Source organism: Hyalella azteca, unplaced genomic scaffold, assembly GCF_000764305.2.
Source record: "Hyalella azteca isolate HAZT.00-mixed unplaced genomic scaffold, Hazt_2.0.2 contig3273, whole genome shotgun sequence".
Lineage (NCBI taxonomy): Eukaryota > Metazoa > Arthropoda > Malacostraca > Amphipoda > Hyalellidae > Hyalella > Hyalella azteca.
In genome coordinates, this window is record NW_025933525.1 from 219,601 (window position 1) to 247,588 (window position 27,988).

Consider the following 27,988-nt stretch of genomic DNA (forward strand, 5'->3'; position numbering starts at 1 on the left):
ACGTCCCTGTGCAGAGAGTCTTGGGCCCTGGCTTCAGTTCCTTTGTGTGAATTGGCATAACTATTATATTCAATGGATATTTGACACTACAAAGCTGACATTTAAGGCACACATTTCTTACCTGAAGGAGGGCCTCCGCCAAGTGGCACTTCTGCGAGCACTCTGGGGCAGCACCTGGGGTGCCTACTACAGCAGGTATATATCGGTTTTATCCACACCAAATTTGAGTATGGCAGCATTTTTGTTCAAACTTCATGATATCTTTGCCAAACACACACAAAAACTGCAAGTTATACAGTCCAGTGCATTAAGAAGTGTTCATGGTGCCCAAAACACATCTCCTATTACTTCTCTGGAGATTGAAGCCTATATAGTACCTCCTTTAGAGATCAGGTTTGACTGCCTGTTTTTAAAATGGTTACTAAAAATTCTGCGTTGTCCTCAGGGTACATTGGGAAATGCAATTTTCCATGAAGTTGGGAGTTTCAAAACCTAATTTTGCCAATAGCTTCTTTGCAACAAGAGCCGGAGGCCTCCTAACCAGCTGGACAATACCCAGCTTGAAAGAATTCCAACACCTAACAACTCTCCTGTTCCTCTGCATCTCAGTTTGGAACCTCACATTCAGCTCTCCACCCAAAGCACCTGCAGCTGTGATGATCCTTAAGCCATTAACAGGGGTACCATCAACAAATACTGCCACAAAAATTTTCCATCCTATGTCCACATATACCTACACTGTGGATCAAAGCATAGCAATTGTTCTACAGCTGCTGCCATGTATATACCAAGTCTTCAGACTGCCACTACATGGAAGCTGAACCCTTCCCTTACAGTCATTGGTTCAGAACTCTTTGCAATACTCAAGGCCTTGCAGTTCTGCTGCTTGGACCCAAGGCTCAGCTCAGAGAATATTATGCTGTTATCAGATTCCTGGTCAGCATTGCAAGGCGGTGCATCAGCGTGACCGGGGACTAGGAAGTCCCGAACTCATCATAAGGTAAAGCCATCCACAACATCTCGAGCCCCTTATACAGGGAGTACGTTTTCAAAATTCAAGAGTTAAATCACAAAAGACAAGCCTCCACAGTACTACAATGGGTGCCAGAGCCCTGTGGTGTAAAGGGTAATGAAGTGGCAAACAGGGCAGACAATATGAGCCATCTCAATGCCCAATCAGCTTTGAGCACAAAGGGGAGAGTCTGAGTCCCCAAAAAAACTTTTTATTCACAGACAGATCACTTTGAAACTTGGTACACATGTGTAAAGCAGAAATCTAAGATTTTTTGTTCATGTAATTTTTTTAAAAATGAAAGAAAATGTGAAATTCATAGAAAACAAACAAAAGAGTACCATAGAAAACTATCTCCTCCTGGGATTTTCAAGCTACAATATCGAGACCCATGTCATTTGATGCTTAAAGACCATATCTATTGATTGGTTGAAGCTTTTTTTGAAATTCTAATTTTTGTGGGTGAGAAGGCATTTTTTGCAAATTATTTATTTTTCCCCCTGCCCTCCCCACTTTTTTTGAAATATTTTCAAAACTATAACAAAATTCAAAAAAAGCAAAGATCATCCTCTAGGTCTTTTCTTTGCAAATTGAATGGAATATCTCCAAATTCTGTAGCTTCAAAACTGTAGGAGGAGATAGTTTCCCAGTAGCAATATGAGTGTAGCTAACAGCAATATGAGTGTAGCTAACAGCAATATGAGTGTAGCAAGCAGCAATATGAGTGTAGCAAACAGCAATATNTTCATTTGTTCATGTACATTCCAGTTGAAGCATGGATTTCTCTGCAGTTCCTTACAATCTTCATGATGAAATTCTTGGTAAGAATACCCTATTATACATAAAAGTTGATAGTCAGGCGAAGATTAACTAACATTTTGTTTTGTTATACACTTGTTTTATTTCTAATAATTAATTAAGTTTTGCCTTTCATTTTTCATTATAGCTTTTGGTGTTTTATGTAATTTGGATGTTTTATGTGTAAATTTTAGGATATCTTTATTCTATGTTTTGTTATTTCAGAATTATTCTAATCAAAGATTTTTTAAATCTGTGTTTCTCTCTTGGGATCATGGTGCAGTGTAATGTATTTTCTACTGATTATTTATTGGAATCATGGTGCAGTGTTATGGAGTTTTTACTGATTATATATTCTCATCACATATAGTTTTCCTAAAATTTATATCCACTGCTAAAAATCTATGTATACTTTTAAATGTGAAAAGTAATTATTATGTTAAAGCTTATAAAGCTTGTCTGTTAAGAAGTCCATAACTGAGATCAGCCTTTGTTTATGAATAAAAATATTGATGAAATTTTGTTGTATTCTGCTAATAAATATCATTCATTTGTTTAGAAACTATCACTTGTATGCTCTAGGCAGCTCTAAGTCTGGACAGTTCTAAGTTGGGACAGCTTCAGTCTGGACAGCTCTAAGTGTGGACAGCTTCAGTCTGGACAGCTCTAAGTCTGGACAGCTCTAAGTCTGGACAGTTCTAAGTTGAGACAGTTCTAAGCCTGGACAGTTATAAGTCTGGACAGTTATAAGTCCAGGGCCTATACTTTCAAAAAAGTTAAGAGATCGTAAGTTCATCAGCCAATCATTGACGGCCTATCGAGTAAAATCCACCAATCTTAGACAAGAACATACGTATGTCGTAAGTTCTTACGTTAACTTAGTGATTTTTGAAAGTATGGCCCCTGGACAGTTATAAGTCTGGACAGTTCTAAGTTTGGGCAGTTCTAAGTTTGGACAGTTCTAAGTTTGGGCAGTTCTTAAATCTGGACAGTTCTAAGTCTGGACAGCTCTAAGTCAGGACAGTTCTAATCAAAAGTTGATGCCTATTGATATCAAAAGTTGATGCCTATTGATATCAAAAGTTAATGCCTATTGATATCAAAAGTTAATGCCTATTGATATCAAAAGTTAATGCCTATTGATATCAAAAGTTAATGCCTATTCATATCAAAAGTTGATGTCTATTGACCAAGAGTGGAATCCTCTCTCTGTCGGGATGGACCTGCGTTTCACCCAAAGAATTCCATCTCATCAACAAAGTTTAGAGGTGGCAGCAGAATGCTTTGGGGCTATTTCTCTTCTGTAGGCCCTGAGAAATTGGAAATTTTAATGGGAAAGATGAGCTTCAAAATTATTTGCATTTTCCTATATATTGCTAGAGTTTATCTAAAGTATTGCAGGTTTTAACTATTTTGCTCAAAATTTTGATTAATTACCTTAAATACTTTGACATATGTTATTTATATAGAATACGTATACCTACTGTTTTGGAGCCTGCAGGATTGTCTGTAGCAGTACTACGGTATCATCAAACAGGGTAATAAGGGACAATTATGAGCATTTTTTGTTAATAACTTCTTACCATGAAACATCTGTGAAAAAATTCCTTATTGTTTTTGTAAGGTGCCTGATGCAAAAGAAAAGCATCCCAAATTACCCCTGGAAATGGGGTTATCTGGCACACTTGAAATAAAACTTAATTTTAAAAACGTTTGAAGCATGCAGAGTGTAGGTACGTACTCAATCATTGCAACACTAAACCGATTAATAGGCAAAAAATTTAGCTGAATTTACTGCTATCTGCTAACTTTTAGTATGTCAATTTTGCTTTTTCTTAATTTTTTGGGGCTCTAAAACTCTCAAAAACAGACCTAGAGAGCTGAACTTTTAATATGTTGTAGCATTGACAAGGAGATTTCCAAATAGGTTCTGAGGCCTGTTGTGGCTGTGTTATGTGATTAACATCCAAAGTGAATTGAACTGCAGAATTATACAATGCTGCAGCAACCAATCTTGTCTTGTGCTATTACATTATTTAGCAGAAACACACGACATGATTGGTTGATGTACATATGTTGACGTAGTCAGCCATCAGTGTGGCACACTGCTAACAATACGTAGCATTTAATAATAACACCTGAATTTCCTATCAGAAAAGATTTTTAAACATTTTTAGTGGACTGCCAGCTAGCAAAACTAAATTTAGCAGAAGCTACTTGGTCTGCTAATGGTTTTCAAAGTCAGCTGAAAAGCTAATCCATCAAGGAAAAAGTTGGCTAGCTCTGCTAATTAGCAGATTAACAGATCTGTGCCCACCACTGACTGTATCCATGGACAAGCCATTGAGCATTGACAATGACCTTGTCCACTACAAGCTTCATATCATTTTTTTTTTTTGTTAATTGGAGCCTTTGCTAACTGAGGTTCTACTTTAAATACATTTTTTAGGGGTGTCCCTTATTACCTTGTTGTGTGGAAATGGGTGCCATTTTGTTTTGGATTGAGGTACAAAAATTCAATTAATAAAGTTTTAAAGCTGACACCTGTCTGCAACTTTTTTTTCAATAAAATTTTTTTTAAGATGGTTAATATTTTTTTTATGAAAGACCTTAGCAGAAGTACTTTTTCAATTTATCACTTTCCAATATTTTTTCAGGGATTTTTTAGAGCCAGTAAATGTATGATTTCCTAACTTCCTGTATGCTACATATATAAGAAAAATGTTGAAGTCTATGCCACTATTTTTAGTTTTGCAACATTTCAATTAGTTTTGCTGCTATAACATTTTTACATTGTGGCAGAGGACTGTTTGTACCGATTTACCCTGCCTGTCCCTTATTACCCCATTTGATGGTAGCATGAGAAAAATAGAATAAAGGATATAATTTTTCTATTGCAGGTTATGGCGAGCATATATACGGCAGTGAAGCAATTGGTGACTCCTCACTGCTTCATGGCAGTGAAACAATTGGTGATCCCTCACTGCTTCATGGCAGTGAGATTGACGAGGCTGAGTATGGCACTCAGGGCTCAAGTGGAGAGTTCCAGGTTTGTGTTTGATTGCATTGCCTGTATTAACAATCACATTTTGTATATTATAGCTCCATTTTATTGTTGTTATTTTTATTCAAGTTATTGTGCTTGTTGTGAAATTAAGGTATTTGGTTCAGTTATTATCTATTTAATTTCTTTATACAATGCCACACTAACTGTTACGGTTACTCCCTCCTCTGAGAATGACTCCAACAGTGTGTTGCAGCTAACGGCCCCCATCTTCCAGATATTGTTTTCAAAACATAAGTATCCTAAATGGTATGTTATGCTAACCTCTAGGAAAATGAACTTTCTTCTTTATGTACCTCCATTGCTCTTTTATTATACCTCAAAACTGCTCAAACGGTTTTGCCCCACCCTATATATTGAGAGGTTGAGATTGTATTGACCTTATAGGCAATTAGAAAGATTTTCCACCCTAATACAAGTACCGGTATTCTAATTAAATTGTTTAATTTCAATCTTTAAATATGCGAATTTAAAACTAGAAACAAAACAATTACAATTATAAGACTATATATAAAATAATTAAATGCAGTGAATGGATATAAAGTATTTGAATTGTGCACATGTTTATTTCAAACAGTGTTAGCTTTTCTCATAACTTAAGTCTTGTTTCAAGTCGTATGAGGTTTGTTTGGTTCAGTTTATGTTTAGTATTGCTTTATTGGTCTGAATTAAATGGGAACAGTGCAGTCAGTCACTCAGTCACTACTAGTCGGTGTGTATAGAGGGTAGAGTCTGGTAGATTTATAGGACATAAAACTAGTAGATCTATTGATAGTGCTGTGCACTGTGCAATCATCTTCCTATCTGTTATGTGACTCTTCAATGTTTAGGAGATCTGCATTCCTGAAGTGTTTTTGTATATTGAAGCCAGTTAAATGGTCAATATTTAGCTCATTGCCTTGCTCCATACAAACTTTACAAAGCTAATGAATAGACTGATCAATAATTGTTTACCCAAAAATCCCAAAATGGTAAACACCACCTTGGCATGTTGGCCATTATTGAAGGCAATAAGTGCCCTTTTTAGCCATCCATTATGATCCATGTACTGTTATTGTTAATAGGCTAATTGCAACATAAAAAATAACACCTCAAAAAAGACAAAAAAGCTGAAAAAATAAAAAAAATCATGAAAAAATCAAAAAAATCATTGATTTTTGATTTTTTTTATTTTTTTAAAAAAATAAAAAAAATCGCCAACCCTGCTACAAGTCGACCAAGTCACAGTATGAGCATTGAGTAGCATTAATATTTAGCATTAACTTACCACATATGCAGTGGGTAATGTACTATTATTAATTCTGCCAAAGATTCCATTCATATCTAATGATTAATCCTTGTTAATTTAATTTATAGTTATAACTTTATATTAAAGAATATAAATTCTGATATGAGTGACATGATACTATGTAAAGTGTTTAATGAGAGATTTATTATGTAGGCAATACCTGAGTTGAATTTTTTTCTTCCATTTCTGTTCACATGTTCACTTGTGTAACTTTAATTTCTATAATATTTTATGACAGGAAAGCTCTACAATTTTAATGGATGGCGGGGATCAGTATTTTGTGAATGCTGTTCATTTTGATACCATGGAAGAACTTGCATGGGCTGGCAATGCCGCGGTGAGTGTTCCACTTCACTTTTTAACCTTTTTTTAAAGTAATAATTTCATTATTTTAAAGTTGATTTAAAATATCCTGATAATTAATTTAATAAAATGTTTGTCACTTGGACAAAGTTTTCTCATATCTTGTGTGTGGCAATTAATATATTCATGCTTTTTATGATGAATGCTCACTGATGTACCAGTATACTTTTACATTTGGTATATTAAGTTTTGTAAAAAATGTATTTGTATTGAGCATACAATACAGAGTATTGAACATGCTAATGCTTTTTTATGTACTTCTTTTGCAGGGCCACGTGACATCTTACTACCATGCAACCAATCCCACCAAATACACATCATTTCAGGCTAGTATCTTGGGACCTATCATTTCAGGCTAGTATCTTAGGACCTATCATTTCAGGCTAGTATCTTAGGACCTATCATTTCAGGCTAGTATCTTGGGACCTATCATTTCAGGCTAGTATCCTAGGACCTATCATTTCAGGCTAGTATCTTAGGACCTATCATTTCAGGCTAGTATCTTTGGACCTATCATTTCAGGCTAGTATCTTAGGACCTATCATTTCAGGCTAGTATCTTAGGACCTATCATTTCAGGCTAGTATCTTAGGACCTATCATTTCAGGCTAGTATCTTAGGACCTATCATTTCAGGCTAGTATCTTAGGACCTATCATTTCAGGCTAGTATCTTAGGACCTATCATTTCAGGCTAGTATCTTAGGACCTATCATTTCAGGCTAGTATCTTAGGACCTATCATTTCAGGCTAGTATCTTAGGACCTATCATTTCAGGCTAGTATCTTAGGACCTATCATTTCAGGCTAGTATCTTAGGACCTATCATTTCAGGCTAGTATCTTAGGACCTATCATTTCAGGCTAGTATCTTAGGACCTATCATTTCAGGCTAGTATCTTAGGACCTATCATTTCAGGCTAGTATCTTAGGACCTATCATTTCAGGCTAGTATCTTAGGACCTATCATTTCAGGCTAGTATCTTAGGNTAATATGAGTATTATGGTGTAATAGACATAATACAAGTATCATGGTGTAATAGACATAATATGAGTATTATGGTGTAATAGACATAATACAAGTATCATGGTGTAATAGACATAATATGAGTATTATGGTGTAATAGACATAATATGAGTATCATGGTGTAGTAGACATAATATGAGTATCATGGTGTAATAGACATAATACGAGTATCATGGTGTAATAGACATAATAAAAGTATTATGGTGTGTGCAGGTGCATATGAGTGAAGACATCAGAGACATGTTCAGCCATGATGCTGGTCTGCTATGTCTGACTCCAACCACTCTAAGTCTGCGCTCACGTTACGGTCTGCCGCAATACACTTACAGGTACTGCAATACCTGTGAATAACTCATAGTTTTTTGTTGCTTGCCATTTGATATGTCATGTTTATTAATTGCCATTATAAATGTCTTGTTTATCACTTGCCATTATAAATGTTATGATTATAACTTGCCAATGTGAATGTCTTGTTTATTACTTGCCATTAAGAATGTCTTGTTTACTACTTGCTATTATAAATTTCCTGTTTATTACTTGCCTATACCTTATATCTTACTCCTTATATCTTACCTTATATATCATTTCCTTGCCTATATACCTTATATCTTACTCTATTCTTACTCTTGCTGCTTCTATTTACTCTCTTGCCTCTTCTATTTATGTTGACATAATTATTGCTTGCCTTATAGCTAATATGTGTTTAATCCCTTGCCCAATGCATCATTAATGAATTATTGAGTCTGCCATTGTAATTTGCAGATATTCAATTGTTTTTGTAATGATATTTTTCTGTGTCTCATGTGATGTGTCTTCTAAGTTACCAATTCATTGTACTTTGACGCTTGAATGTCTTAAAATAAATGATTTCAATTCCGTATATTTACTTAAGTTATTGTACATTTAAGCAAACCTTTTATATGTCATTTGCAGAAGTGATAAGTTCGAGAACCTGCAGACGCTGTGCTACCGACACCACACCAACCGAGTGCTGCTGGGGGGGCACCAGCCTACCGTTGTCGAGTTTGATCTTGAAACTCAACAGGAAACTAACGCAGTTAGTGCTCTCTATGTCTCAAATGAAACTAACTCAGTTAGTGCTCTCTGTCTCTGTTGAAACTAACGCAGTTAGTGCTCTCTATGTCTCAACTGAAACTAACGCAGTTAGTGCTCTCTATGTCTCAACTGAAACTAACGCAGTTAGTGCTCTCTATGTCTCAACTGAAACTATAATGCAGTTAGTGCTCTCTCTATACTAGGTACACATAATGCTGCTCGTATTATGACCTTTGCTGTATATTTTATTGCTTTGTATGGCTATATGCTCAGGTGCTGCTTGTATACTATACATAATGCTTCTCTTATTATGGCCTTTGCTGTGTAATTAGGCCTTTGATTGCCAATCCAATGATTGAGATCGGCTGAAATGTTTGAATGAACATTACTGTCAGTGAACAATTTTATTTTATGAATTTATTATTGCAAGAGTTTTTCTACTCACTTGATTTTTTCACGAAAATAAGCCTGACAAAACGATAAAGAGCCTTTTATCAACTGAATAATGTTGATCAATTGTACGGAATATATTGAGAATATTGAAACCTTGCACGTTAGTAGACTACCTAGTTAAGATATTTTTATTGTGCATCGGATGGGCCGAGAGATTGAGGACCAGCTACTGATGGTGTACGACATGCGTATGATGAAAGTGTTAGTGCCACTGCGTATTAGTAGTAGTAATAGTAGTAGTAGTAAGTAGTAGTAGGTGTTTTAAGATATTTATATTGTTTGCAGGATGGGCCGAGAGATTGAGGACCAGCTACTGATGGTGTACGACATGCGTATGATGAAAGTGTCAGTGCCACTGCGGTGTTCAGTACCACCTTATCTTCTACGCTTCGTCCCCGGCATGTCGAGCTGCATCGCTGCCGTCTCCAACACAGGAATGTGGAATATGCTTGACATTATGCAGCCTGAGACAGCTCTTCTTCTGCTGCACACTCATGCCAAGCAGGTTTCAACAATACATATATTTATATGAACTCTATTATCCTTTTTAGCGCATTTTCTCATTTATGGAAAAAATGCACTATTGTGCTCGCCATGTCCGTCCGTCCGTCTGTCTGTCCGTCCGTGAACTCGTGTTTTCGTCAACGAGAAAATGCGCTCTCTGTCACTCACTGCAGTGAGTAGGTACTGAGTTACATTTTTTGAAATTACTCCCTCACATTGTCAAAAGACAAGTTCATGAAAATTAATCGAATTATTGAATACTTCATTTTGTGGTACAATTAATGTTTGACGGTGTGGTCAGAGATGCGTTTAATGTTTGGGGTGTGGTCAGAGATGCATTTAATGTTTAATGGTGTGGTCAGAGATGCTTTTAATGTTTGATTGTGTGGTCAGAGATTCGTTGACTACGTATTGGTACATATGCGTACCACGAAATGTATTTCTCCAGGACGTAGTGGTGCATAATTCAGGTTGCCTAAAATCGGCCAAATCCGAGAACAAAAAAGGCCAAAAAGGCCGATAATCCAATGTATACTAGTTTATTTGTAGGTTTCGCTATAAAAATTCCATTTATTTTCTTTTTGCAGTATTTAAAATTTAATTAGGAAGTACCCCTATCATAAATTGTAGCCGGCCAACGCAATTGAGAAAAACTAAATCACGGAATTTGTCCGGAAAAAATGACCGTCCTGCTTAAAAAAAGTACAACAAATGAAATAATAGTACTAGATGAAGCAATCAGAGTCAACGTGTTAATGTTTGGTGTGTGGTCAGAGATGCATTTAATGTTTGGCAGTGTGGTCAGAGTAGTGTTTAATGTTTGGCAGTGTGGTCAGAGTAGTGTTTAATGTTTGGCAGTGTGGTCAGAGTAGTGTTTAATGTTTGGCAGTGTGGTCAAAGTAGTGTTTAATGTTTGGCAGTGTGGTCAAAGTAGTGTTTAATGNTGAGGACGTTAGGAGTGCCGTGTTCTGGATGGTCTGTTTGTGAGGGCGTTCATCTCGTCGAGAAAGAGAACCTGCCTCAGAACTCGATGGTGGTGGCAGTGATGTTTAGAATAGTTAACTAAACAGTTATATTATAACTTGATTTAACAATGAAGATATTAACTAAATAATTATTTGATGTTGTACGTACCTCAGAACTCGATATTAGTGGCAGTAATGTTTAGAATAGTTAACTAAACAGTTAAATTATAACTAATTTAACAATGAACGTATTAAACAAATAATTATTTGATGTTATACGTACCTCAGAACTCGATATTAGTGGCAGTGGTGTTTAGAATAATTAAATAAACAGCTATATTATAACTTGATTTAACAATGAAGTTATTAACTGAATAATTATTTAATGTACGTGCCACAGAACTCGATGGTGGTGGCAGCAGCGGTGACGTGCATGGCGGTGTCGTCCTCGTCTCAGGCTGTGCTCTTCGGGGACACGGCGGGACATGTGCACCTCTGGACGCAGGGCGCCAAGCCTACTTATAACAACTTCTCTAGGGTCTTGGCCTTATATTATCATAGTTCTATAATATAGCCAAATATATTTCATAATGCATAACCTTGTTATATGAAGCCCACATATAACAACTTCTCCAGGGTCATAGCCTTATATATTCTCATAGTTCTATGTATAATATAGCCTGATATATAACATTATGCATAAATTATTATATATAGGCCATGTATAACAACTTCTCCAGGGTCATGGCCTTATATTATTCCTTTAATATAGCCTAATATAGATCATAATGTATAACATTGTTATATGCAGCCCACGTATAACAACTTTTCCAGGGTCATGGCCTTATATTATACCTATAATATAGCCTAATATATTTCATAATGCATAACATTATTATATGTCGCCCACATACAACAACTTCTCCAGGATCATAGCGTTATATTATTTCTCTAATATAGCCTAATACATAGGTATCATAGTTCATAACCTTATTATATGTAGCCCACGTATAACAACTTCTACAGGAAGCATTGTCATTAGTTCATGTATTCCTTTAGTGCAATATATTGTCTTTCCTCTGCTACTGCTATTTCTTTACTGCGTTGCCACTTATGCTTTATTTTATATTGCAAACCACTTATTTTATTGCAAATTTGCATTATTTTATATTGCAAACCACTAATTTTATTGCAAATTTGCATTATTTTATATTGCAAACCACTTATTTTATTGCAAATTTATTGTACAGGAGTCGCCATATCCCAGCGACGTAGAGCCAGCGCCCTCGATCCCCATGACGGATCAGTTCACCCCCTTGGGGACCATCCCCCTCGCCATCCCCGACCAACCCCTTCTGTCATGCTTGTATACTATACATAATGCTGCTTGTATTATGGCCTTTGTTGTGTAATTAGGCCTTGCTTTGGTGATCCAAATGATTGAGATCGGCTGAAACGTTTGAATGAACATTACTGTCATTGTACAATTTTATTTTATGAATTTATTATTGCAAGAGTTTTTCTACTCACTTGATTTTTTCATGAAAATAAGCCTGACAAAACGATAATGAGCCTTTTATCAACTGAATAATGTTAATCCATTGTATGGAAGAGGCTGGGAATATTGTAATCTTGCACTTTAGTAGTTTAGTTGAGATATTTGTATTGTGTACAGGATGGGCCGAGAGATTGAGGACCAGCTACTGATGGTGTACGACATGCGTATGATGAAAGTGTCAGTGCCACTGCGGTGTTCAGTACCACCTTATCTTCTGCGCTTCGTCCCCGGCATGTCGAGCTGCATCGCTGCCGTCTCCAACACAGGAATGTGGAATATGCTTGACATTATGCAGCCTGAGACAGCTCTTCTTCTGCTGCACACTCATGCCAAGCAGGTTTCAACAATACATATATTTATATGAACTCTATTATCCTTTTTAGCGCATTTTCTCATTTATGGAAAAAATGCACTATTGTGCTCGCCATGTCCGTCTGTCCGTCCGTGACTTCACGTTTTCGTCGACGAGAAAATGCGTTCTCTGTCACTCACTGCAGTGAGTACTGAGTTATATATTTTTTAAATTACGCCCTAGCATTGTCAAAAGACAAGTTCATGAAAATTAATGGAATTATTGAATACTTTACTTTGTGGTACAATTAATGTATGGTGGTGAGGACAGAGATGCGTTTAATGTGTGATTGTGTGGTCAGAGATTCGTTTTATGTATGGATGTGTGGTCAGAGATGTGTTTACGTCGTCTCAGGCTGTGCTCTTCGGGGACACGGCGGGACACGTGCACCTCTGGACGCAGGGCGCCAAGCCTACTTATAACAACTTCTCTAGGGTCATGGCCTTATATATTCTTATAGTTCTATAATATAGCCTAATATATTTCATAATGTATAACCTTGTTAAATGTAGTCCACATACAACAACTTCTCCAGGGTCATGGCCTTGAAGTATTCCTATAATATAGCCTAATATAATTCATAATGCATAACTTTGTTTTATGTAGTCCACCTACAACAACTTCTCTAGGGTCATGGCCTTATATTATTTCTATAATATAGCCTAATATATTTCATAATGAAAACATTATTATATGTAGTCCACCTACAACAACTTCTTCAGGGTCATGGCGTTATTTTATTTCTCTAATATAGTTCTATAATATAGCCAATATATATCATAATTCATAACCTTATTATATGTAGCCCACGTATAACAACTTCTACAGGAAGCATTGTCATTAGTTCATGTATTCCTTTAGTGCAATATATTGTCTTTCCTCTGCTACTGCTATTTCTTTACTGCGTTGCCACTTATGCTTTATTTTATATTGCAAACCACTTATTTTATTGAAAATTTATTCCACAGGAGTCGCCATACCCCAGCGATGTAGAGCCAGCGCCCTCAATCCCCATGACAGATCAGTTCACCCCCTTGGGGTCCATCCCCCTCGCCATCCCCGACCAACCCCTTCTGTCAGACTGGCCTCCACACCTCATGGCTGTCAAGTACAGGTAACTCTTGACACTTGCCGACCAGTCCCTCTTGTCAGACTGGCCCCCACACCTCATGGCTGTCAAGTACAGGTAACTCTTGACACTTGCCGACCAGCCACTCTTGTCAGACTGGCCCCCACACCTCATGGCTGTCAAGTACTTGTAACTCTTGACACTTGTTCACCAGCTCCTCTTGTCTTGGTCATTACTTGACGAAAATATTTTTTCTTGCTCCTTTTATAAGCTCGAGGTCAATTTACATTATATCCTAATGTGAACTCACATCTTAACCCTCGTTCTTACGTTCAGGCCCTAGTGTGATACTATGTAACTACCATGCATAGATGACCGTGCTACTACACATTACTTCAACCCAGACCTATAAACCTTGGCGATGTGGTACTATGTACTTACCATGCCTAGACTACAGTGGTAGTACACATTATTTCTACCTAGACCTGTAAACTACCGTGCTAATATAAATATTCTTGATCAGACCAACTCCTCCTGTCGACCCGAAGATTCTGGCCAACATGAACATGCAAGGACCAGTCGGCTACCATCCCAACACCCTGGGCCACAACCGCAACATTGTGAGTAACTCATGTCACGTACTTGTGGCTATCTAATACTAAGCAGATATCAAATACTTAATGGCATCATATACTGGGCCACAATCGCAACATTGTGAGTAACTCATGCCACATACTTGTGGCTATCTAATAGTTACTTAATGGCCATCACATACTTCTGAAAGGGAATCAATCTTCTATAATGAAAGGGAATCAATCTTTTGCTTGTGATTCATCTTTATGTAAATCAAGAACATTTTCTGCAAAAATTCTGCAATCATGCTACGTTTCCTGACAATATTAATTATATGATCATTTCTTGGGGTAGTGTATTGTTCATCGTAAGGCTTGCTGGCACGAAGCATATTTCATACATTGGTATCATGCTTGTCCTCAGGTGCCATGTAAGCCATATCATGCCTGTCATCAGGTGCCATGTAAGCCATATCATGCCTGTCCTCAGGTGCCATGTAAGCCATATCATGCCTGTCCCCAGGTCCCATGTAAGCCATATCATGCCTGTCCTCAGGTCCCATGTAAGCCATATCATGTCTGTCCCCAGGTCCCGTATAAGTCGTACCGGGGACGCCAGAAGAATGGTCTTGACAGCAGCAGCAGCGACAGCAGCGTGAGCTTCAAGGTGCCGCCGTATTATCGAAGAATTGAAATCAAGTATGGAAAGCTCGGCATCGATGACTTCGACTTTGACTTCTACAACAGGACGAGCTTTTCGGGGCTTGACATGTCCCTACCCAACTCTTACTGCAACGCCATGCTGCAGGTTGGTGCCCAACTCCTGCTGCAACGCCATGCTGCAGGTGCGTGCCCAAGTCTGCAGGTGGCAGCTAATGGTCGCATGTCCATCCATTTTGGTTGACGTTATAGAATTATTCAAATTTTGAAGGTATTTCCTCTAAGCAAGTACTGATTGCTCTATGATACGTTGAAAATATTTCGTCAATCAGCGATAACTCTGAATAAGTGTGAATTTCTTTATTTGTCGTCCACATGTGTTCACCTCGGACATCTTTCTGTGGAAAATAATAAGAATGACTAATTCAAGTTGACTTTTTTAAAGTATTACGTGTACTGTATTTAGAGTACATTAGGTTATTTACCTATTTTATAATATAAACTGTTGATCATAGAAGTCAATGAATATACAGTATATATTGTTCCTTATAGCACCTCGTTTTGCACCAGATTTTCTACTACCTGCCTCCTCTACGGGCCGGTCTCCTCTCCCACTTATGCTCCCGAGAATTCTGCCTGGCGTGCGAGCTCGGCTTCCTCTTCCACATGCTGGACATCAGCATGAACCAAGGGCAGCCCTGCAATGCTGCTAACTTCCTCCGTGCCTTCAGAACCATCCCTGAGGCGTCGGCCATGAGTCTAACGCTCTCTGACACCGACATCAGAGCCAAAGTGAACCTGCCTTCCAAAATAATGGTGAGTTAATGCGATGTTTCTGACGACAAAACCCAGCTCTTTTCGTGCCCGGGATCTTGACTAATACTCAGCACCTTAAAACGCCTGCGGTCGTGAACAAGTGTACAATGTTTCCTGCTTATTTGTGACAGTTGCTGATGTTTAACGTGTTTTTAGCTTGTTATAAACTTGTTATTCTGTGAACGACTTTACATAGTATGTACATATTCTGTATATTCGTGTTCGTGATATTGTTGATGTAGAGCCACCGATCACGTGTGAAGGATGGTCGATTTGATGAACAGGAGCAGTGCTGTTGTCATGTGAATTTCCTATATGTTTTTTGCCTCTGAACCGAGGAGTTACTCATGTTTTGTTGACCAGATCGTGTGATGGTCTTCGCTCTTAGTTTATGCATTAATTGCTGTGTAATTTGCTGGGCTGGAACTGTTTTATTGAACAGATCTTGTGCTGGTCTTTGCTTTTAGTTGTATTTGTATTAACTGCTGTGTAACTTGCAGGGCTGGAACTGTTTTATTGAACAGATCTTGTGCTGGTCTTTGTTTTTAGTTGTATTTGTATTAACTGCTGTGTAACTTGCAGGGCTGGAACTTTTTTATTGAACAGATCTTGTGCTGGTCTTTGTTTTTAGTTATAATTGTATTAATTGCTGTGTAACTTGCAGGGCTGGAACTGTTTTGTCCTACAGCAACTCAGCAACGAGCTGCAGGCCGAGCTCAAGGAGAAGGCTGAAGCTGCTGGCACCTCGGACGGTGAGTTCATAAATATTCTTTTTTATTACTCTTCCTTTACACGGAATTGTTCCCTTCATCCAATGAACCAGAATACAATTCGCTTTACAAACTTCTAAATCGCTATGATGAGGAAATATCTTCTAGCTCTTTGAATGATACGACCAGACGCTTTTCTCTTGACTGTTACAACATAAAAACACAACAGCATTCGTGTGCAAAGCTTGACGTTCTATCAAAAAACCCATTATTTCATGCAAGTTTGATTTACAGCCTTCAGCTAATGTAACTTAAGGGATCCAAGTCTGCTTCCTGCCACCATATGTATAGCCAAGTTTTTAAAAGCTCAGCGCATGTGCTGCAGTACGTGAAAGTCACAAGGCGCTGGGGAAAGTGCAATCTCGAGAATGTATTTTTGAACATATAAGAGAATACCAATGATCTTTATGATATAGAGTAGTAGAGTACCCTTGTTCATTATTACTAAGAAGATAAATCTCTTCGTGATGACATATCGTATTAATGTTTCTGATCATTTGGAAGATAACAATAATATAAGACTTTTGTCACCAGCAGAGATGAACCTTGTGGATGCAGTGTTCGGGTGTGGCGTGTCACGCGTGCAGCGCTGTAGCCGTTGCAGTCACACGCTCACCGCCCCCACCACGGCGCTGCTGCACAACCTGTCCCTGCAGGAGACCATGCCTGGTGACTCATTGCTTATAATTAAATCTTGCTTACAACTGCTTTTGATGCATATGATGTACACAAACTTTTTATCCTTGGTGCCCTAATTGACCTTTAAATCTATTTTTAATTCAGTAGCTCATAACATTTCCCTCTTGTTTGCCAAATTTAAGATATTATTATAAACTTGTTACCAGTGTCTAAAATGTTGTCATTATTGATATCCGTTGGCAATCATCGCATTATTTTAATACAGTAACTTGTAAAGCAGGGGCCATACTTTCAAAACTCGCTAAGTTAACGTAAGTACTTACGTTCTATTTTCTTGTCTATGATTGGTGGATTTTGCTTGAAAAGCCGTCAATGATTGGCTAATGAACTTACGATCTCTTAACTTTTTTTGGAAGTATGGCCCCAGGTCATTGCTCGTCTGGATGCAGCATGTTTACGATATCGTCCTATAGGTGTGGCTTAACACATTATGCTCGGTTATGTCGTATTCAGGGCGTATCTCATACCGGTTGGCCGTGCCGCACATAACGTTTTAAGGGGAGCGTCTACCATAAAATTTTTAATTTTGGCTTTTCCGGTTTTTAGTCTCATCTTAAAGCTGACATTCTGACCTATCCAACGGTACCAAAATCATCACTGTACGTTGATTTATGCGTTCACGACATATCCAGAAAGGGTTATGGGTGGTGGAGTTGTTCAACATTTAAGATAGGCCGAAATTACCGGCAGTCCACTTAAATAGCTAGTCTGAACACGCTGTGCTTCAGTTATCCGCCTGAAGTGATATGGGATGGTTCTCGTGCCGTCGTTCGCACCATCCTTGACAGAAATTGAGCTCCAGTATCGTCTAGTCTTGCAACCTTGCACCCTCGAATGTCTATTTCGAGGCGCGCGCGATTTTGTCGGGCTCTACTGAAAAGTTAACTTAGTTATTGTCACTGCAAACCTATCTCCTCCTACAGTTTTAAAGCTACAAGAATGAGACATATGCCGTTCGATTTGAAAAAGAAAGATCTACAATTCATAGTACGCGTTTTTCTTATTTCGTTATAGTGTGGATTTTACTCTGCAAAAAGGGGGTGGCGAGGGGTAAAATCGAAAAATTTCCGAAAAAATTACGAAAAATGCCCCCACAACTACAAAAATGAGAATTAAAAAACTCGTATTACGAATTATAGAAATGGTTTTTACGCATCGAATGATATGTGTCTAGATGTTGTAACTTGAAAATCCTATAGGAGATAGATTTCTACGGTACCCCCTTTTTGGCCGTTTTCTAAGAATTTCACGTTTTCTTCCATTTCGAAAAATTCACATGAAGAAAAAAGTCTTAGAATTCTGTTTTACATATACCTACCAAGTTTCAAAGTGATCTGTCTGTAAATAACCAAGATAAAATTTGGGGTAGATGCTCCCCTTAAATTGCAGTGCCAGAATTTGCCCGGGAAAATCTGTAATGTACTCTCTTCATCTCATCAGTTATGTTTGTTTCTAATGAAGACGAAGATCAGTAATGCTGCAGATCAAATAACTGCAGATATTGCGATATTTGTTTACCTCTCTTATATATTGAGATGCATCTGCTTGACATACATAATATATGCGCAGAGCTGAAGCTGAGGCATGGAGCGATGGGAGCTGTGCCGTTCAGCGCGGTGGTGGAGGCTGGTGTGCGTCAGAGCATCAGCAAGACTTCCTATTGTGACGAGTGCAGGAAATATCTGCCCCACCAACAGCTGCGTTCTTATCAGTCCCTCCCCAACACATTGGTGCTCAATACAGGCGTGGACAACCCGCAGGTCTGTGGCATGTCACAACTGTGCGATCATCTCGACCTGACATATTGCGTACAACCCTAACATATTGCACTCCACCTTAACATATCGCACCCCACCCTAACATATTGCACCCCACCCTAACATATTGCACAGGCGTGGACAACCCGCAGGTCTGTGGCATGTCACAAGTGTGCGATCATCTCGACCTAACATATTGTGCACAACCCTAACATATTGTGTACCACCCTAACATATTGTGTACAAACCTGACATATTGAGTACAACCCTATCATATTGCACCCCACCCTAACATATTGTGTACCACCCTAACATATTGTGTACAACCCTAACATTTTGTGTACAAACCTAACATATTGCACCCCACCCTAACATATTGCATCCCAAACCTATCATGATAATAATAAATATTGTAAGTGATCGCTGTTTGTGATGATAATGTATTGTAAGTGATCGCTGTTTGCCATGATAATAATAAAAATTGTGATTGCTGTTTGTGATGATAATAATAAATATTGTAAGTGATCGCTGTTTGTGATGATAATAATAAACATTGTGATGGTGCGCAGGATCTGTCGTACTGGCAGGAGCAGCAGAGGCTCGTGCTGAAGAAGTCCTGCGAGGCGCCCAAGGCGACCGCTGACGAGGACGCCAAAAGCGGCGCGGCATCTGCCGCTGCTTCAGGTGAGGTTAGGTTGAGTAATGTCAAGTTTGGTCAGGTTAAGCTAAGTCAGGTTAAGCTAAGTCAGGTTAAGCTAAATCAGGTTAGGTTAGGTTAGGTTAACCCATTAATGACGAGAATTATTTACTGAATTTTTTGGGGGTTCCTTGTGAGAATATTATCATTTGTGATGGTAATAAACAGAGAATATTCTCATATATTTATTTTTCGTTGTATGTGAAAAAATATAGCTTGGTTCCATATGGAACCGCTCGGCATTAACATAACGTTTCTTCAAGCAACACTTTTTCCGATANCTAGGTCAGGCTAAGCTAGGTCAGGTTAAGCTAGGTCAGGCTAAGCTAGGTCAGGTTAAGCTAGGTCAGGCTAAGCTAGGTCAGGTTAAGCTAGGTCAGGCTAAGCTAGGTCAGGTTAAGCTAGGTCAGGCTAAGCTAGGTCAGGTTAAGCTAGGTCAGGCTAAGCTAGGTCAGGTTAAGCTAGGTCAGGCTAAGCTAGGTCAGGTTAAGCTAGGTCAGGCTAAGCTAGGTCAGGTTAAGCTAGGTCAGGCTAAGCTAGGTCAGGTTAAGCTAGGTCAGGCTAAGCTAGGTCAGGTTAAGCTAGGTCAGGCTAAGCTAGGTCAGGTTAAGCTAGGTCAGGCTAAGCTAGGTCAGGCTAAGCTAGGTCAGGTTAAGCTAAGTCAGGTTAGTTGACCACTGCATACAACCCAATGCATACCTAGGCTACTTTCACAAAAAAAACATATCTACTACTTGTTGTTGAATGATGAATTGAAATTACTTTCACAAAAAACAGTATTTCTACTACTCGTTGTTGAATAATGAATTAATGAATTGAGCAACGTTGGTGTCATTCTTTATTTTGCATCGTACTTCATTAAGCCAGAAATAAACTGTTCAATCACGTAAGGTTTTGTTAAAACCATTATATCTACGTCGATTTATGTTGTCAAATTTTGGGAACCGCATTTTGATTTGGCATTTTGTCTTCATCAAAAATATTGCTTAATTTGATCAATGAAAATACTTCACAGTAGAACAATGCTTACGGTCGAAACGAAGGCAGAGAACTGGAGACCGATGTGTTTGATGGAATTTATAAGTGCGTTTAAACTAATGTCGTCGCATGTGCTGTCAGAACAACAGTGATTCTGCCTGCTTTTGATTGTGAAGATGTCACTATGTTTGACATTATCATTTCCAATTACCTTAAAAGATTCTAGCTTTAATTACAACATATTAAGTGTTTTTAATATATGCATCAAACTCTTGACCATCATAGTGAACATACAATTTTAATTCTTTTTTTATTCTTTCTTCATTTAGATGAACTTAACAACCTCTTGTTCCCTTATTCACTGATTTTAATGTCCCAAACCCTCTTCAATTATTGACTCTCTTCAATAATTGAAATTCATAAAGCGGTCCCGCCGGCCGGGAGCGTCAAGATGTGCCGGTACCGCGGGATGTGCGTGAGGCCGGACTGCAAATTCTGGCATCCCGGCCGCCCCAACGACCGCAGCGCCCCGCCCACTTATGTGCCTGGTGACGATATTCTCCTCGTGGTCTTTGTAACTTATTTTATTTAATTAATTTAGCAGTCAGGATGTCATGTTCAAATCTGTTTCGTTTTCTTCTTCGTGGCATTTGTGACTTATTTTATTGCTTAATTTAGCAGGCATGTCATGTTCAAATCTGTTGCGTTTTCTTCCTCGTGGCATTTGTAACTTATTCTTATCTGTTAAATTTAGCAGACACGATATGCTCCAATCATTTATTTTGTATGAAAATGAATTTCTCATTAACATAGTCATAATAAATGTTATTTTAAACTTGCACAGGTCATTAATGCACAATGTGCTGTTTAGTACTCGAAACTATCCTTGGTGAATCTTCGTTATACTGAATTTCAAGTTAAATATTGTTGAACTCAGCATTGGTATTATTCAAAGATACTGCTCAAGAAAGCAACGTCTGTTGTCTTCAATTGCGAACGATATGAATAGATAGACATGTAACATAGACAAGATCATGTTCATGTTCTGGTGACATTCTGAGTCTGCTGGAGACCATGTCATCTGACATAGACATGATCTTGCGCAGGTTCAGGTGACATTCTAAGTCTGCTGGAGACCATGTCATCTGACATAGACATGATCATGCGCAGGTTCAGGAGACATTCTAAGTCCGCTGGAGACCATGTCATCCAACATAGACATGATCATGCGCAGGTTCAGGTGACATTCTAAGTCTGCTGAAGACCATGTCATCCAACATAGACATGATCATGCGCAGGTTCAGGTGACATTCTAAGTCTGCTGGAGACCATGTCATCCAACATAGACATGATCATGCGCAGGTTCAGGTGACATTCTAAGTCTGCTGGAGACCATGTCATCTGACATAGACATGATCATGCGCAGGTTCAGGTGACATTCTAAGTCTGCTGGAGACGACCATGGACCACGCGTGGGTGCCGCCGGGTCTCAGAGTTCTGCTCAAGGAAGATGGTGACATCTGCTTCAAAAACATCGAACCTGACGAGGTATTTGAAGCCAGCGTAGCATGCATGCATTTTGTGCCCAGGTCATGGACGGCTTTTGCCCTGTTGAAAAGTTATATCTTACGTGGCTATGGTATATGTTATGTCTTACATGGGTATATGTTATGTTCTACATGGCTGTCAAGTTATGTCTTACATGGCTATGAATTTATATCTTACATGGCTATATGTTAAATTTCTTCTCCATTTCAAAGTTCTCCATTTCAAAGTTCCAAAATAAAGTTGCTGCTTTTACAATCAATTTTGTACGACAACTGCGATAGGAATGAGGTACATTGTTTTCGTCAGAAATGTCTTGTTGAATAATAATAAATATCTTATTTAATGACACTAAATATATTATTTAGTTATATTCTGAATACTGACGTTTGTTTATGGCTGCAGGCGTAGGAGACCATTCAGGCGACCAGATCCTAAGTACCGACTTGACTGCAGACGTAGGAGACCATTCAGGCGACCAGATCCTAAGTACCGACTTGTATTACTGCAGGCGTAGGAGACCATTCAGGCGACCAGATCCTAAGTACCGACTTGTATGACTGCAGGCGTAGGAGACCATTCAGGCGACGAGATCCTAAGTACCGACTTGTATGACTGCAGGCGTAGGAGACCATTCAGGCGACGAGATCCTAAGTACCGACTTGTATTACTGCAGGCGTAGGNGTAAACAATGCTGGTATCTCTTCAATGACATCAGGTGCTTGTGTAAACAATGCTGGTATCTCTTCAATGACATCAGGTGCTTGTGTAAACAATGCTGGTATCTCTTCAATGACATCAGGTGCTTGTGTAAACAATGCTGGTATCTCTTCAATGACATCAGGTGCTTGTGTAAACAATGCTGGTATCTCTTCAATGACATCAGGTGCTTGTGTAAACAATGCTGGTATCTCTTCAATGACATCAGGTGCTTGTGTAAACAATGCTGGTATCTCTTCAATGACATCAGGTGCTTGTGTAAACAATGCTGGTATCTCTTCAATGACATCAGGTGCTTGTGTAAACAATGCTGGTATCTCTTCAATGACATCAGGTGCTTGTGTAAACAATGCTGGTATCTCTTCAATGACATCAGGTGCTTGTGTAAACAATGCTGGTATCTCTTCAATGACATCAGGTGCTTGTGTAAACAATGCTGGTATCTCTTCAATGACATCAGGTGCTTGTGTAAACAATGCTGGTATCTCTTCAATGACATCAGGTGCTTGTGTAAACAATGCTGGTATCTCTTCAATGACATCAGGTGCTTGTGTAAACAATGCTGGTATCTCTTCAATGACATCAGGTGCTTGTGTAAACAATGCTGGTATCTCTTCAATGACATCAGGTGCTTGTGTAAACAATGCTGGTATCTCTTCAATGACATCAGGTGCTTGTGTAAACAATGCTGGTATCTCTTCAATGACATCAGGTGCTTGTGTAAACAATGCTGGTATCTCTTCAATGACATCAGGTGCTTGTGTAAACAATGCTGGTATCTCTTCAATGACATCAGGTGCTTGTGTAAACAATGCTGGTATCTCTTCAACGACATCAGGTGCTTGTGTAAACAATGCTGGTATCTCTTCAACGACATCAGGTGCTTGTGTAAACAATGCTGGTATCTCTTCAACGACATCAGGTGCTTGTGTAAACAATGCTGGTATCTCTTCAACGACATCAGGTGCTTGTGTAAACAATGCATGTCTGTATGTGATGACATGGATTAGAATTGAAAACTTGGCCCAAATGGAATCCTCTTGAGTAATATCCATCGTTTCTCTACCGATGGTCACTCCTTTTAGTGACGCTAGTCATTTATTTGTTAACGACGGCTCTCATTTACCAGGACACGGTTTTAAATGTTACGGATCACTAATCTTAAATATAAAGTTGTAATTACTAGAAGGAAAAGATTCTCTGATACGAGCTAGTTTATTACTCTTCATAGCCTAAATGTCGCCGTTTGTTAACTAGCATACAAAGCTTCTCTGTGTGAACTACACAACTCATAGAAGCTCTTACGTTGCAGCATAACTAGCTTGTTAACTAGCATACAAAGATTCTCTGTGTGAACTACACAACTCATAGAAGCTCTTGTGTTGCAGCATCGTGCCCATCACAACACAAGAGGCGCTATGGTTCCCTGTGTGGAAGCAGCCTTGTGTTCTGTATTGGATGAAGCGCACGTTACCCTCAAGTTTAGCCTCCCTCACACCGTCGTGTCCCATCACAAGAGCTGCCTTCCTCAGCGACAAGGGCACGCCTGTCAAGAGGCTCACCTTCGTCCCTCTTGCCGAAGACGAACTTCCTGTCAGTGGTGCGTCTCATTCAGGGCTTAGTATTTTTAGCGCATTTTCTAATTTATGGAAAAAATGCACTATTGTGCTCGCCATGTCCGTCTGTCTGTCTGTCCGTTTGTCCGTCCGTGATCTCAAGTTTTCGTCTACGAGAAAATGCGCTCTCTGTCACTCACTGCAGTGAGTACTGAGTTATATTTTTTCAAGTTATTTGTGCATGTTTTATTTGTTGAACATCATTAAAATGAGTCAGCGGTGCGTCTGATTCTGTGCTTCCCTAAGGAGTATTTGTTTTGAGTTATTTGTGCTAGTATTATTTGTTGAACATCTTTATGTGCTAGTATTATTTGTTGAACATCTTTATGTGCTAGTATTATTTGTTGAACATCTTTATGTGCAAATAAGTCTGGTAGATAATTATAATACTTAAATAAGTCTGGTAGATAATTATAATAATTAAATAAGTTTGGTATATCTACCGTAGATTATCTTCCGTCATCAGTTTGCACCAGTAAATACCTGTCTCTTTATGAATTCAAAATTTTATTGACAAAATTATCGAAATAATAAATTTCATGATTAACACTTTGACTCCGATTGCTTCATCTTGTGCTATTATTTCATTTTTTGTACTGTTTTTAAACAGGGTTGCCAGACGGTCATTTTTTCCGGACAAGGTCCGTTATTTAGTTTTTCTCAATTGCGTTGGCCGGCTAAAATTTATGATAGGGGTACTTCCTAATTAAATTTTGAATACTGCAAAAAAAAAATAAATGGAATTTTTATAGCGGAACCTACAAATAAACTAGTATATATTGATTAATCGACCTTTTTTGTTCTCGGATTTGGCCGATTTTAGGCAACCTGAATTATGCATCACTACGTCCTGGAGAAATACATTTTGTGGTACGCATATGTACCACTTCGGAGTCAACGTGTTAAGATGCCCTATAATTTTTGCAGTACTGTCCAATTTACGAACCATTTAACAAAAAGGAATAAAAGTATATCGCTAGAGACCGTTCACCGTTAAGTAGAATTCACACCGTGCATTGCTAGAGATCGTACATTGTTTACACTTGCAGACAAGGTCCTCTAGAAGGCACACCGTGCAGCGCTAGAGATCGTACATTGTTTACACTTGCAGACAAGGACTTGTTTACACTTGCAGACAAGGACCTCTGGAAGGCACGCCGTTCCTCGATGACTACATCAGCACCCAGGAGCAGGTGGTTGACTACCTCACGCAGTTCTCAGGAATCCAGCCCGGTGACTTGGACGCGATGTACTCAGAGAAACACTTGACGCAACTCAAGAGCACCTACGTTAAGCTACGATACTTGGTCTCGCAGGGCGTCAAGTTTGTTGGTCACGGACTTAAGAATGACTTCAGGTTAGAAGTTATTTACGTACCCTTTGATTTTATCACATGAGATGTTCTTTAATTATTTATATTATTGAATTGATTTTAAAGTTTGGTTGTATGGACGCCATATCAACTCTAGGTGGTTTGGGTTATTTCCTAAAACGTTTTTTGCCAGCTTGTGAAATATTTCTGCATATATAATCCAACCATAATAACGGACTCTAGTCCAATTGCTACTCGTGCCACAGACTCTTGCCTTTACGAGAGATGTTCTTCGATTTTTTTCCCTAAAGTGTCTTTAATTTTGATAAGCCAACATTTAATGGACATTTTTGGAGGCTTACATCATGTATCTCGTGTCGATCATGAGGCTCATTAAATTTGTTTCGAGTTATAAGTTCCATTGAGTTTAATCTTCCAGGCTTACGAGAAGGGAACGCCCTCGTTTGTTTTTCATCGGATTTTGTTGTTTTCAAGCCATATTTTTATTGTAATGACTTAATAAGGTAACAATAACACTTGTTTTGTAGAGTGATCAATATGGTGGTCCCGCCTCAGCAGCTGCTCGACACTGTGCATCTCTTCCACATGCCCCACAACAGGATGTTGTCTCTCAAGTTCCTCGCCTGGCATTTCCTAAGTAAATTTTCTCTAGCATTTTTTCTTATCAGACGAACTGACCGAATCGGTCAGTTCGTCTTCGTCTTATCAGACCGAAGACGAACTTATCAGTTCATTTTCATTAGCCTTTGAAAATCTCTCCAAGTCTTGTAACTTATAGCCTTTATAAGCTCTAAGAGAATCCGGCTCGAATGTTTTTTTTCACTTTTTTTTGCTACTTGAAGCGCTGGTAAATTTTGTACAACTACTACTACTAAATATTTTCTCGAGAACGAGCTTGCCTGCACATGTTCTCTGTTACAAGCGATATAAATTTTTATAACAATTTTTCACTAAGATATCATTGATACCGCAGTGTCAGATAACTATTAGTTTAATTTCGTCTTCTAAACCATCCATTATCCGCCTTCGTCGATTTTTCACTAAAAAGTTATCTTTGATACCGCGGTGTCAGATAACAATTATTTTAATTTCTTCTCCTAAATTATCCGCCTTCATCACACCAGAGCTGAAAATCCAGAGCGTGACGCACGACAGCATCGAGGACGCGCGCACGGCTTTGGCGCTCTATAAGAAGTACTGCGAACTTCAGGCCCGCGGCGTCTTCAGAGAAGAGCTGGAGACGCTCTACCAGGCAGGCAAGAAGGCGCAATGGAAGGTCCCGGGAGAGGAGGATGAGGAATAGTAACTCTAGAGGTCCTCCTCGTTCAGGTGTTATTGATAAGCTGCAATTCCACAACGCAATCATGGTTTAGGTGCGAGTTTATCCTTTGGTCCCCGAATGTTCATGTTGAACAGTCGAACGAAAACAAATATTTTGCATCCAAACGCCACGAGACGGCAGTTCGGCCGTGAGTTTTATGCCACAGAACAAGATAAATAATTCATCAACCAGACGATATGGAGACGTAATACTCCACTAAAGAGTCGTGAGCAGTCATTTGCTGGGCTAAATTATTTCGCAGCTCCCATTCTATTTATATAGACTACGGACTAAATTTCGTCACTAAACCAAACGTTTTTGGCTTCGTATGTCTTGCAGGACAAATTTAATGTTATTTTTATTCAATGCAGAGCTAATGATAAAACAATAATTGAAGGATTTCGTTGTGCCAATCAAGATTTTGTAAGCCTATCAATGTACGCGCTTTCCATGTTGGGTATGCGGATTCCCGTACGTCCACGAAGTCAGCCGAATACGGACTTGAACTTCTTAAAAAAAAATTGTTGCTATAATCTCTTGGCTACCGTGCAAAATATGATCGCAACTTTCTCCGGCGGCAGAAAGACTAATCCCATCATGATGACTCTCGTTCTTTCTTCCATTTAACTTAGTTTCCAAATTTTATTGAATATTTTAAAAGCCAAGGAAACGTCATGTAAGCGCCTTCATCAGTTCAAAGATTTGAGGTAGCTGCGCTCGAAACGGAGATATGAATTTAATTGACGTTTTCTTTGCTTTTAAATTCAGGGCGAACGTCCGATTTATGCAGACTATGATAATAAATTGTTGTCTCGCGTATTCTACAGCCAGATTTTATATGGCTCGTGTACCTGACGGATATTTCTTAGTCGATTATTTCGTTTAATTTTCGTGCTTTTTTTTAAAGGCCTCCCACACTCACCATTCAAACAAAAAAAAAGTAGGGTAGGTGTGGGCATTGATATCATCCCAATGCTTGGCGTTGTTTTTGACTCCCATA

At 38.7% G+C, this 27,988-nt stretch overlaps 1 protein-coding gene across 1 annotated transcript; it reads left to right on the plus strand.

The window, feature by feature from the left end:
* Window positions 1-1,762: 1,762 nt before the first annotated feature.
* LOC108678318 (PAN2-PAN3 deadenylation complex catalytic subunit PAN2-like) lies at window positions 1,763-27,897 on the plus strand. The gene is made up of 27 exons (XM_047879525.1): window positions 1,763-1,833; window positions 4,711-4,859; window positions 6,401-6,499; window positions 6,795-6,851; window positions 7,761-7,876; window positions 8,481-8,659; window positions 9,425-9,561; window positions 10,926-11,063; window positions 11,776-11,882; window positions 12,201-12,420; window positions 12,790-12,870; window positions 13,404-13,549; window positions 14,028-14,124; window positions 14,666-14,884; window positions 15,307-15,552; window positions 16,217-16,304; window positions 16,860-16,991; window positions 18,591-18,781; window positions 19,348-19,462; window positions 20,879-21,001; window positions 21,880-22,042; window positions 22,404-22,511; window positions 23,473-23,514; window positions 24,107-24,334; window positions 25,470-25,691; window positions 26,195-26,304; window positions 26,792-27,897. The coding sequence occupies exons 1-27, from the start codon at window positions 1,788-1,790 to the stop codon at window positions 26,968-26,970; spliced, it is 3,738 nt and encodes a 1,245-aa protein (XP_047735481.1). The 5' UTR covers window positions 1,763-1,787; the 3' UTR covers window positions 26,971-27,897.
* Window positions 27,898-27,988: the final 91 nt, after the last annotated feature.

What these genes read in the sequence shown, in the direction of transcription:
- LOC108678318 (XM_047879525.1), top strand. Translation starts at nt 1,788, where the DNA reads ATGGATTTCTCTGCAGTTCCTTACAATCTTCATGATGAAATTCTTG. An exon ending in CCAAATACACATCATTTCAG is followed by an intron (nt 6,852 to 7,760) that starts GCTAGTATCTTG and finishes TGGTGTGTGCAG; the next exon opens with GTGCATATGAGTGAAGACAT. An exon ending in CCTGCAGGAGACCATGCCTG is followed by an intron (nt 16,992 to 18,590) that starts GTGACTCATTGC and finishes ATATATGCGCAG; the next exon opens with AGCTGAAGCTGAGGCATGGA.